We start from the raw sequence: 13564 nt of genomic DNA, 5'->3' as shown, positions 1-13564 counted from the left end.
GGGCCACTCTGCCCTAAAGCCCCGACTGGTGGAGGGCTGCAGTGATGGTTGACTTTCTTTGACTTTCTACAACTTTCTCCCATCTCCCGACTGCATCTCTGGAGTTCAGCCACAGTCATCTTTGGGTTCTTCTGTACTTCTCTCACCAAGGCTCTTCTCCCCCGATAGCTCAGTTTGGCCGGACGGCCAGCTCTAGGAAGGGTTCTGGTCGTCCCAAACATCTTCCATTTAAGGATTATGGAGGCCACTGTGCTCTTAGGAACCTTAAGTGCAGCAGAAATTTTTTTGTAACCTTTGCCAGATCTGTGCCTTGCCACAATTCTGTCTCTGAGCTCTTCAGGCAGTTCCTTTGACCTCATGATTCTCATTTGCTCTGACATGCACTGTGAGCTGTAGGGTCTTATATAGACAGGTGTGTGGCTTTTCCTAATCACGTCCAATCAGTATAATCAAACACAGCTGGACTCAAATGAAGGTGTAGAACCATCTCTGGGATGATCAGAAGAAATGGACAGCACCTAAGTTAAATATATGAGTGTCACAGCAAAGGGTCTGAATACTTATGACCATGTGATATTTCAGTTTTTCTTTTTTAATAAATCTGCAAAAATGTCGAAAATTCTGTGTTTTTCTGTCAATATGGGGTGCTGTGTGTACATTAATGAGGACAAAAATGAACTTAAATGATTTTAGCATATGGCTGCAATATAACAAAGAGTGAAAAATTTAAGGGGGTCTGAATACTTTCCGTACCCACTGTAGTTGCTAACTTGCTGTAGGTGTGCAACACTGCAGCTAGACTGATCCTGTCTGTACCTTAACACCCACACCCACAATAACACTTATACAAAAATAACAAAAGTTTTAGTTGTAGGGTTTAAATTGCAAATGTAATTGGTCTCTTTTCACCCTTTTATTTTGGTGTCTTCATTTTGTGTACCTCTTTTTCTGTAACAGGAAAGTAATAGTGGATGTGGACATATACTGGCCAAACGGTCTGACCATAGACCTGGTGGAACAGAAGTTGTACTGGGCAGATGCCAAACTCAGCTTCATTCACAAAGCTAATCTGGATGGATCAGTACGGTATGGAACTGTGTGTGTGGGAATGAATAGTTTCATATTTTGTAGTCCTGTCCTAACTTGAATGAAATATACCTTCAAGGTGTACTAACTAAGATTTTACACAATCTAATAAATCAAGTGAAAATGGGATAGGACATGGGGTTTCTCTACATTATCCTACCCTCCACCCTGACACCTACAGTCATTCTGGTGTTACCTCAGCTTCTCTATTGTGTATTTTTAAAATGGGGTTTGTGAATTAGCCCCACCTGCACTTAGCAAAAGGTTATAAGAAGCATTTTTTGAACCGCAAATAATAATTATTAAATTATTAATTATTAGACAATCAGCCATGGAGGAACTCTCAGTAGCAATGGCTTCAATTTTGGTAGCACTGTGCTGTAATTCATGTGCTTAGCCTGAGCCATTTTAAAGTTGAAAATAACTAATTACATGCTTTATTTATTCAGCCATGAAGGTCCCACTGAGATACAGGATCTCTTGTTCCAGGAAGTGAAAAATATTATTGTATTTTTTTTACTGTCACATAGCAAGAATATTGCTGCATATGTATGTGTCCAGCTATAAGAAATCCTATATTTTGTATGAATAAGTTACACATCATTTATTGATAGAAACCTTTGTTTATATGGTGACTCAGTCTCATTTCAGCTGAGTAATGTACATGACTGCGCTACATTGAAAAAGCACTGCAATGAATAGGCTATTCATTTTGTTTTCATATCATCACAATCTTTTGGACTAATTTGGCAAACATTTGCCAACAGAAGGCATATATTACCGCATACGGTGCTTATCAGACAGAAGAGGGTTTGGGGGGAAAACTAAGTGTTCAGTTTTGATGCTGTATGTCAGAACAAGATCAAGGGTGTGATTAAAATAGTGAGTGGATTTATTTACAGTTTGAGAAAAGCCTTCAATTGAGTCTAATGGTTTGAATGCCCTGTTGAAGCTGTCATTGTCAGCATCTACATGAATATAAAAGTCACCCACTATGATTATTTTATATGTACTAAGCACTAAATCAGACACAAAGTCTGAGAATTCAGTTATAAACTCTGAATAAGTCAAGAGTCAAGAATCTTTTTTCCGGCAGCTCTCGGCTTAAAAGACAGACATATTATTTACATAACACACAATTGTATAAGTCAATATAAAAATATGAACAAATAAAGAAGGATGTATGGGACCTAATCAGGTCAGTAGCATCTTAGCAGCAAGAGTGTAGTAATATTATAAGGTGCAGCTCAGTGCAAATCTCAGTCTTTAGGAAGAGATGTGAGTCCAGTGTTCTGTGTCTGTCCATAGGGGGGAGGTTGTGTGTGTGACTAGGGGTTAGGAGGGTGATTGATTTCACAGCTCTGGGGAAGAAGCTGTGTCTCAGTCTGTTTGTTTTAGTCTTTATATTCCTGTACCTTTTTCTGGAGGGAAGAGGCACAAACAGACTGTTGCCTGGGTGGGTGGGGTCTGCAGCAATCCGTCCGGCCCTCCTCTGGATCCGGTGAGTGTATAGTGAGTCCAGATCCAGAAGAGGACTCCCTACAATGCCCTAAGCTGTTCTCACTACCCGGGTCAAGTCCTTTCTGTCCTGTGCAGTGCAGCTCCCATACCACACTGTCGCACTGAGACAGAGGATGCTCTCTACTGTCGCTCTGTAGAAGTTTGCGAGCAACTGAGAGGAGAGACCAGCGCATTTCAGCTTCCTGAGGAAGAAGAGCCTTGGCTGGGCTTTCTTCACCAGGTAGGATGTATTCAGAGACCAGGTCAGGCCAGATTACGATGTGGATGCCCAGGAACTTGATGTTATCTACTTGCTCCAGAATCTCCCCGTGTATGAGAAGAGGTGCATATTTTGTCTTCCTGGACCTCCTATAATCCACAATGACTTCCTTAGTCTTGTTGGTGTTCAGGACAAGATTGTCTCATCATTGTCTGAGATGAGACCCACTAAAGGGGCAGGTGGACGGTAAACAATAACAAATAGAACTGGCTTTTGAATTTTCAACTTTGGGTGTGAGAGACTCAGAGTGAGGCTTTCTATTTAGATTTGTGTTACTGCTCATCTACTTTATATTTCACTTGTATTATGTGGCATTTATGTGGATGGCAAAGTAAGAATTTCATTGTACAGGGAAACACGTTTCCTAACTGCATATGACAAACACTTTGACCTTTGACCTTGAAATGAGTTATGACTATGTAGTAATTTAGGTTGTAAAATAAACTCGTGCAGATTTCTAGATTTGTCTGCCACACCATCCAAAGTGGGATGGATGCTGTCTCTGCTAATCAGAACAGGTTTTCCCCAAAATATTTTCTAATTATCTATGAAGCCCACGTCCTTTTCTGGGCACCATCTAGACAGCCAGCAGTTGAATGTTGGCATGCGGTCATGTGATCACTGGTCAGATTGCACAGGGGTCCAGAGAAAACTACAAAGTCCCACATTTTACTGAAGTTACACACCAACACAACATTAATTTTAGTGACCTCTAACTACGTAGATGGGAGTCATTAGTGCCAACATGAATAACAATCTTAGTGTATTTACATTTATCCTTAGCCAACAGATTCAAATAGGATTTGATGTCGCCCGCTCTGGCCCCAGAAATACATTTGACTCTGGCCGCTGGTGTCTCTAGCATCACGTTTGTGACTATGGAGTCATTAATTACCAGAGGTGGTTTCTCAGCGGGTGTGTTGCTGAGTGGGGTAAATTGTTTTGAAATGTGAACTGTCACCCAGCCACCTGGCTGAGATCCCAGCTGCTCAAGAAGCACTGGGGGGCGGCTAGCTTGTGCAAAACTACATCTATTAGACCCTGCTCTGGCTCTATGGCCCTGGCTAGCCTGTGTGTTTTCCAATGCTAGCATCTGACATTTATTACAAATATTATTATTCCTAAAGGAGGCAGAGGAATAACTGAATATGCAGCACCCTGAGCAAGAGAAAGAAGGAGAGGAAGAGGGAGAAGCCATTGCTCTCAACTAAGCTACTAGCTTAGCTAGGTTCCTCGGCTGGCTGACCTAAAGTAGCAAGTTAAATTTGGAAATTGGCAAGATATTCTGTAACACAGGTGCTTGAGCAGTGTAGATGTATGTTGTGACTCAAAAAAGTAGCTGATGTTCAGATAAAACTAGAAATTAGTGAGCTAACTCTGTAAACAATTTGGTAGCAAGCACAACACAGTACAGACACAGTGAACAGGAAGTGAATACACTTACCGCAATATTGATGAAAGGGTTTTAATGTCATTGGTCTGTTTGATATTGTGACCTCTGCTGCTGTTATGGACAAACTTACACTGCCTGTTTGACTAGATTTAGATTTAGACAATTGTATTGTCATTGTAAGCATACATCAAAATTTCATTGGTGACAGTCAGAACAGCCGAGATAACAGAAGACAAAAACAAGGTGAAAAAAGAAATTACAATACACTATAAAAAGGATAAACAAATGATATTTCACAGTGTCCATGCTACAGTAGATTTAAAATGTAAAGTGCAATAATGCTATATTATGAGTAGACCTTAGCTACTATTTGCTGATGTGTTTGTGAGTTTACACATGGGTGTGATGGTGGCTACAGCCTGAGTGAAGAGGCTGTTCCTCAGTCTATTTGTATGGGTTTTAATGGTGTGGTATCTTTTCCCAGATGGCAGAGGGACAAACAGGCAGTGTCCTGGGTGTGTTGTATCTTTACTGATGTTCCTTGCTTTCTTTTGTAGGCAGCCAGCATACACCACGTCCAGGTCATGGAGGACAGCACCCACATACAGTATATGTGCTGTTTTAACCATCCAAGCCAAATCCTTTTTGTTCTCTGCTGTGCAGCTGGCATACCACACTGTAATACTCTGGCAGAGTATGCTCTCTACTGTGCTTCTATATAATAATATGAAGTGGGGAGTGCGTGGTCTTATGTGATCTCCTTTGTCTTGGTAGTGCTCAGGAACAAGTTATTTTCTGAGCACCACCCAGCAAGATGTTTGACCTCCTGTTTATAGTGTGCCTCTTCATTGTTGGTGATGAGTCCCACTATAGTGGTGTCATCCTCAAGCTTCACACTAGTGTTGGAGGGGTGAATGGAGTATGCAGTCATGGGTGAAGAGGACTGGACTGAGCACACAGCCCATCTGTGTTCAGGAAGGTAAATGGGCTTATACTTGTATAGTGCTTTTCTACACATCAAGGACACTTCAATATGTGGACTGGACAAGTCGGGAATCAAACTGCTAATCCTCCGGTTAGGAGACGACCCACTCTACCCCCTGAGAGGTAGAGGTACTGGTGCCACCCACAATATAGTTCCCATTCCATAGTCGAACCTGGGCCGCCTGGATGAAAGCCAGGAATCCTAACCGCTAGACCATATGGGACAGGATGAGGGTTGAAGGTGTGTGGGCAGAGTGAGGTGGTTAATCCCTGGTTTCTGTGTGTCAGTTTATTGGGGGTTATCATATTGAAGGTGGTGCTCAAGTCAATGAAGAGTGTGTCCGAACATATGTAAATGGTAATGTGTTTAGATACTCCAGGTGAGACGGGGCTGTATGCAGTGCAATTGAGATTGTGTCCTGGGTAGATATGTTTCCATCATAGGCAAACTGGTGGCTGTAAAGAACTGTGGGGATGGTGTCCCTGATATGGGATAGTATAATCCTTTAAAAACACTTCATAACAACCAGGGCCAGGGCAACTGGGCAACTGCAGTCTTCTTTGGTATAGGTACAATTGTGGTGGATTTAAAGCAAGAGAGGACACGAGCCTGTTGTAGTGAGAAGATGAAGATGTCAGTAAACAACTCTCTTAATTGATCAGCGTATGACTTCATTGTGTGGCTCAAAACCTTCTCTGGTCCTGCTGTTTTGCAGATGTTTATTTTCTTCAGCGTGGATCTCACCTGATGGTGCTGCAGGAAAATTTCTGACTCCTTCTTGGGCATGGTCATTTGGGCCCCCACTCTGTTGCTCTACATTTCAAAGCATGCAGAGAACTGGTTCAAGGTGTCAGGGAGTGTGCTGTCATGGCTAATTTGTGGGCTGCTACATTTATTATCTGGTATGGTTTTAATACCCCTCCACATGCTCCAAGGGTTATTACTGTTTGTAAAGTGCCTCTCAATGTGCTGCTTGTACCTGCATTTTGCCTCTTTGATGCCCCTCTTCAAGTCTCTCTGGGCATTATTGTAAGCCAACTTGTAAGCCTGTCCTATAGGCAGTGTCCTGAGCCTTGAGAAGAGACTGCACATTACTGTCCAGCCATGGCTTCTGGTTTGGAAACACCTTGATGGTTTTGGCCGATAATAATGTCTCAGTGCATAAATTAATATAGGCCAGAATGGCTGAGGTATATTCCTCTAAGTCTGCTCCTTGTGCAAAAACAATGTAAAATAAGCCTTATAAACAGACAATAAACAATGCAGACAGACAAAGAAATTCTCATTGTCAAACTAGAAAATTACATTTTCTGAAGAAAATGCATATGGATGGTGAGTGCTGAAAGATCGCCCTGAAAATTCTGAACATTTTGACACCTGAATGGTTTTGATAGCTAAAAGTATGCAGAATTAGAATTTTTCTATTCATTTGAAATAGCTGAAAGTTTGCTGAAGTATAATTTCCCCATTCATTTGAATGGGGCAAGATTTTCAAAATAAAGCTACAGAACAATAATAATAATAAGTAGAAATTTGCATTTTCTGAAGAAAATGCATATGGATGGTGAGTGCTGAAAGATCGCCCTGAAAATTCTGAACATTTTGACACCTGAATGGTTTTGATAGCTAAAAGTATGCAGAATTAGAATTTTTCTATTCATTTGAAATAGCTGAAAGTTTGCTGAAGTATAATTTCCCCATTCATTTGAATGGGGCAAGATTTTCAAAATAAAGCTACAGAACAATAATAATAATAAGTAGAAATTTGCATTTTCTGAAGAAAATGCATATGGATGGTGAGTGCTGAAAGATCGCCCTGAAAATTCTGAACATTTTGACACCTGAATGGTTTTGATAGCTAAAAGTATGCAGAATTAGAATTTTTCTATTCATTTGAAATAGCTGAAAGTTTGCTGAAGTATAATTTCCCCATTCATTTGAATGGGGCAAGATTTTTAAAATAAAGCTAAATATTTAAATTGTATGAAGTTCAGAAAACGTCTGAAAAGTAGTATGAATGTCCTTGATAAACTGAACATTTTGATAGCTGAAATAGCTGAAAGTATGCGGAAGTAGAAGTTTCCCATTGATTTGAATGGGGCAAGATTTTCAAAACAAAGCTAAATATTTAACATGTATTAAGTTTAGAAAAGTTGTGAATAGTAGTATGAATGTCCTTGAAGAGCTGAACATTTTGATAGCTGAAACAGCTGAAAGAATGCTGAAGTAGAAGTTTCCCATTCATTTGAATGGAGCAAGATTTTCAAAATAAAGCTGAATATTTAAAATGTATGAAGTTTAGAAAACTTCTAAATAGTAGTATGAATGTCCTTGAAGAGCTGAACATTTTGATAGCTGAAATGGCTGAAAGTATTGCGAAGTAAAAATTTCCCCATTCATTTGAATGGGGCAAAATTTTCAAAATAGATCTAAATATTTTAAAAAGTATGAAGTTTAGAAAAATTCTGAATGGAAGCATAAATGTCCTTGAAGAGTTTAACATTTTGATACCTGAATGGCTTTTTTAGGTGAAAGTATGCTGAACTAGTACGCCAAAAAACGTACGGAAGAAACCAGAATTATAACTAGAAAATTGCATTTTCTGAATTAAATGCATATGTATGCTGAGTGCTGAAAGATCACCCTGAAAATGCTGAATATTTTGACACCTGAATGGTTTTGCTAGGTGAAAGTATGCTGAAGTTCGAATTTCCCATTCATTTGAATGGGGCAAGATTTTCAAAATAAATATTTTAGAAGTATGAACTTTAGAAAACCTCTGAATAGAACCATGAATGTCCTTGAAGAGCTGAACATTTTGATAGCTGGAAGTAGAATTGTCCCATTCATTTGAATGGGGCAAGATTTTCAAAATAAAGTTAAATATTTAAAATGTGTGAAGTTTTGAAAAGTCCTGAATAGTACTTTGAATGCCCTTGTAGAGCTGAACATTTTGATAGCTGAAAGTTTGCTGAAGTAGAATTTTTCCATTCATTTGAATGGGGCAGGTTTTTCAAAATAAAGCTAAATATTTAAAATGTATGAAGTGTAGAAAACTCGGGAATAGTAATATGAATGCCCTTGAAGAGCTGAACATTTTTGATAGCTGAAATTGCTGAAAGTTTGCTGAAGTAGAATTTTTCCATTCATTTGAATGGGGCAAGATTTTGTGCCAAAAAACGTACGGAAGAAAAAAAAAATAATAATAACAGCTGAACATTTTGATAGCTGAAAGTATGCAGAAGTAAAAATTTCCCCATTCATTTGAATGGGGCAAGATTTTCAAAGTAAAGCTAAATATTTCAAGAGTATGAAGTTTAGAAAAATTCTGAAGTGAAGCCTGAATGTCCTTGAAGAGCTGAACATTTTAATAGCTGAAATAATGAAAGTGTGCTGAAGTAGAATTTTCACATTCATTTGAATGGGGGAAGATTTTCAAAATAAAGCTACAGAACAATAATAATAATAAGTAGAAATTTGCATTTTCTGAAGAAAATGCATATGGATGGTGAGTGCTGAAAGATCGCCCTGAAAATTCTGAACATTTTGACACCTGAATGGTTTTGATAGCTAAAAGTATGCAGAATTAGAATTTTTCTATTCATTTGAAAAAAAATAATAATAATAATAAATAATTGGAAAACATAGTATGGATGCTGAATCAGCATCCATACAATAATAATAAAGAAGAAGATAACAAGAGTGTGGATGCTTGCATCCACATTAATAAAGAACAGGATAACATAGTGTGGATGCTTGACGCATCCACACAATAAAGAACTGGATAAAGAGGCTTGTCAGCATCCATACAATAATAAAGAACAAGATAACATAGTGTGGATGCTTGACGCATCCACAAAATAATAATAAATAATTGGAAAACATAGTATGGATGCTGAATCAGCATCCATACAATAATAATAAAGAACACAATAACATAGAATGGATGCTTGTCAGCATCCATACAATAATAATAAAGGAGAGGATAACAAGAGTGTGGATGCGAGCATAACTTTCAGCTATTTCAGCTATCAAAATGTTCATGTGAGCATCCACACTAATAAAGAACAGGATAACATAGTGTGGATGCTGATTCAGCATCAAAAGATTTTTCTGTATGGATGCTGATTCAGCATCCATACAATGAGATAAATAGGAATAAAAATAGAGACTGTACGGATCTGTATAATCTGTACTAGGTATACAGTATTTACAGGTCTTGTACTGAGGGTTATTGTTCAGTCATATTGTCATGGGACAAGTGTTAATCAGAGTGATGGCCTGGGGGAGAAGTTCGAACAGATTGTGTCCCGGGTGTGAGGGGTCTGCAGTGATTCTCTCTGCCCTCGTTGAATGAGGTAGCTTCCTCACCCTTTACTTGGACAGTTTTAAAAGATGGTATGGTTCTGCAGATTAGAGGTCTACAAGATGGGGTCAAGTGAAATGTGATCTGACAGACCAAGGTGTGGAGATGGTGCAGCTTTATAGGTAGCAGTAAATACACTTCTTAAATTCTAGGACATACTCTAAATGCATTAGTGTTACACATAAAATATTACTTAAGGATCTCATTGAAAACCTAGTGATCAGCAGAAAAATCTTTTGGTTTAGCTGCTTTCCAACAGAGAGTTGGAGGAGGGAAAATAGCTTTACAAACAGAATGAAAGAAAAATAGAGAAAGAGAGAGAGCATGAACAAACTGTCCAACACAAACAGAACTGTGGGATGGAGGCCCCAGTCAAAACACACACAGCTCCACACTCACTCCAAGTGCATCTCTAGCAGCTTAATCTTTCCTTCTCTCCTTTAGTCTATCAGCCTTCTTTCTCCAAATCTTATCATTCTTTCTTTTTATCCATCCATCCTTTCTCCATCATTTTTCATGCTTTTCCTGCTATAGATGTTTCCAGACAGACGTCTGCTAAATTCAAATAAGAGACCTAAAATAAACATGCCGATATGTCATATCACAGTAAAACACAGGTAACTGTCACTGGTCCATCAAAATCTGAACCATCTGTAAAATATTTTTAATTTACCATTGCTATGTAGTTAATACAATTCCACCAGAGGTGCCAAATAAACCTCAAAGAACACTGGTAACCAGGAATCAGGAAGAACATGAGAAATAGACATATTGTATTTGCTTTTCAAAATGCAATGCTCTTCTTGCAAGATAAAATGCTAACTTATTTTTGTATTAAAGTTAATTAGACCAGAGAATGCTTGAAACAAAATGGTTTCTACAATGTCCTCTGACCAATGGCTCTGAAATGCAGCACTTCAAATGCCAAATGTTACAGAGATAGAAAAGGGATGATAATTGTACAAATGGAGATAATGGTGTGTATTTACACAGGCTCTTTTTAAAAGTATTCATTTGTTTGTTCACACTAAATTTGACCGTAGTGTAAGAAGAATAAAAATAGAAGTAGAGTGGCATTCATGTGGACGGCAAAGTAAGAATTTCATTGTACAGGGAAACACGTTTCCTAACTGTGCATATGACAAATAAACACTTTGACTTTTGACCTAGAGTTGTGTTCAGGCCACACTTACTTTTACATCTCCACACACCTGTTGGAGTGTAACTGTTCCAGTATAAGAAAGATATAGGGGGCTGGAGGCTTAAGACACTTTGATAAAGTGACGATCACTCTTAATGGACCATACTAAATTATCAGTTGAAGGACTTGCTGGTGATGTGTTAGGGCAAAGACACACCAACCTGGTGTGAAAGAACTAGCAGCAACTGTGGTTCAACTGTGGGGGCGACTGTGGGTCAGTGGGTAGAGCAGTCATCTCTCAGCCGGAGCATCGGGGGTTCAAGTCTCGGTGCCTGCAGTCCACATGTTGAAGTGTCCTTGGGCAAGACACTGAACCCCCAAGTTGCCCCCCATGGTTAGAGCCATTGGTGGAGTTGGCGCCGCAAATGGCTGCCTCGGTTCTGTACCACAAACATATTCCTTGTGTGTAACACGCTTGGCCTTCTTCTTATCTTTATAGGCTGACTGTTGTGGCACCTCACCTCACCTTTTGCTGGAGCCAGTTTGGTTGGAAAAGTGGCACTTGAACACATCGCACAGACTACAGCCAATTAGCATGTACATTCAGAAATAACTCCCCCTACCAGCATGTGGTAGTACCCTTATTAGTATCTGTATTTTCCATTTGGAAAGGGAAAGAAGGAAATAAAGCTGTAACCAAAGCAGCTCGTTCAACACAGCTGCTGTTTATATCTGATTCTGATAAGAAGTTGCAAATGATACTGCCATTCGCTGCCCTTTTGGTTATAGAATAGAAAAGATTATTCACAGTTGTGAGTGCAACCATAGTAGCTCTCCCTCTTATTATCACTGCTAATTATAATTATTCATATTTTATGTATCCACAGCATTCATCATGCAGGAGTATATTTATAGGAAGAAATTATAATCTGTGGTGTGAATAGTCATAGAGTCACATTGTAAATGTGTACATGTTTGAAACAGCTCATTTATAAAGGGGGGCATTTAATCTGAATGTACCTGAGATTCACTAATGAAATAATTTGCACAAACACATATACACACAGAAAAGCTGCACAGAGCTGTGAAATCTGGAGTTGGTTAAATTTGTTCTCTCATTTTTTCTCTTAACCACTGCTGACAGGCACCTCTGCTTTTACAGCACACACACACACACACACACACACACACACGCGACCAAAAATGATGATTGATGAAAGCCAGTTTCTGGTGTGTTAATATTCTAAATCTAAGCCTCCTTCGATCCTGGTTCTAAGTGGGCGACTGTGGTTCAGTGGGTAGGACAGTCGTCTCCCAACAGGAGGGTTGGAGGTTTGAATCATGGTGCCTGCAGTTCACATGGCGGAGTGTCCTTGGGCAAGACACTGAACCCCCGAGTTGCCATCGGTGTGAGTTGGCGCCGCAGATGGGTGCCTCAGTTCTGTACCGGAAACAGATTCCTTGTGTGTAACATATTTGGCCAAATAAAGGTGATTATTATCCTGTTTGTGTGAGTGTAATTTGCTGTAAAGTATGTTTCAGAAAAGAGCCACTGTCTCCTGATCAAACCCAACACTTCATCACGCACACATTTTTCTTAGCTGTCATGCTTTATGGCCTAAGAGAGAGCAAGAGCATTCCCTCACTGAGGCTGCACAATCTTGTAAATGTGTTGTTTTAGCAAGAAAGAAAACTTCTTCTTTCGGCTGTTCCTGTTAGGGATCGCCGCACCCTCTTCAACCTGCCTGCACTCGCCTCTTCACCTCTTTCCCACACTCCCCATTGCACCAGACTGTTGAGCCCAAATACTTAAACTCCTGCACCTTCTTGACCTCAGCCCCCTGTAACCTCACTGTTCCACTTCCCTCCCTCTCGTTCATACACATGCATTCTGTCTTACCACGACTGACTTTCATTCCTCTTCTTACCAGAGCAAACCTTCCTTTCCAGGTGTTCCTCCACCTGCTCTCTCCTCTCACTACAGATCACAATGTCATCCGCAAACATCATTGTCCACGAAGATTCCTGTCTGACCTCATCTGTCAACCTGTCCATCACCATAGCAAACAAGAAGGGACTCAAAGCCGATCCTTGATGTAGCCCCACCTCCACCTTGAACTCCTCTGTCTGACCTACAGCACATCTCACTACTGTCGTACTCCTCTCATACATGTCCTGAACTACTCTGACGTACTTCTCTGCCACTCCTGACATCCTCATACAGTACCATAGCTCCTCTCTCAGCACTCTGTCGTTTAACATTCTCAGAGCAAAAATTGCATCAGTAGCCCCTTTTCGGGCAAAAAAGCCATACTGCTGCTCACAGATATCCACTTCCTTTCTTAGCCTAGCTTCCACTACACATTCCCATAGCTTCATTGTGTGGCTCATCAACTTTATACCTCTGTAGTTGCTACAACTCTGCACATCACCCTTGTTTTTAAGGATTCTCACTAGTACACTTCTCCTCCATTCTTCAGGCATCTTCTCACTCTCTAAAATCCTGTTGAACAAACTAGATAGAAACTTCACTGCTGTCTCTCCTAGACACTTCCACACCTCTACAGGTATGTCATCTGGACCAACAGCCTTTCCACTTTTCATTCTCCTCAGAGCCTTCCTCACCTCATCCTTTCTAATCTTTGCTACTTCCTGCTCTACAATATTCACCTCTTCCCCCCTTCTTTCCCTCTCATTTTCCTCATTCATCAGTTCCTCAAAATACTCCTTCCATCTTCTCTGCACACTCTCCTCACTGGTTAGCACCTTTCCATCTTTGTCTTTAATTGCCCTTATCTGTTGCACATCCTTCC

General features: G+C 39.9%; 1 protein-coding gene across 1 annotated transcript in view; it reads left to right on the top strand.

The window, feature by feature from the left end:
- Positions 1-13564, top strand: part of lrp5 (low density lipoprotein receptor-related protein 5) — a 98520-nt gene that overhangs the window by 17426 nt on the left and 67530 nt on the right. The window contains exon 5 of the mRNA XM_020612711.1: positions 958-1086. Coding sequence (XP_020468367.1) covers positions 958-1086 — 129 coding nt within the window. The remainder of the gene's footprint in view (positions 1-957; positions 1087-13564) is intronic.

Source organism: Monopterus albus, unplaced genomic scaffold (genome assembly GCF_001952655.1).
Source record: "Monopterus albus unplaced genomic scaffold, M_albus_1.0 scaffold127.1, whole genome shotgun sequence".
Lineage (NCBI taxonomy): Eukaryota > Metazoa > Chordata > Actinopteri > Synbranchiformes > Synbranchidae > Monopterus > Monopterus albus.
The sequence above is the reverse complement of the archived record's forward strand: the minus strand, read 5'-3'. Positions and strand labels throughout refer to the sequence as shown.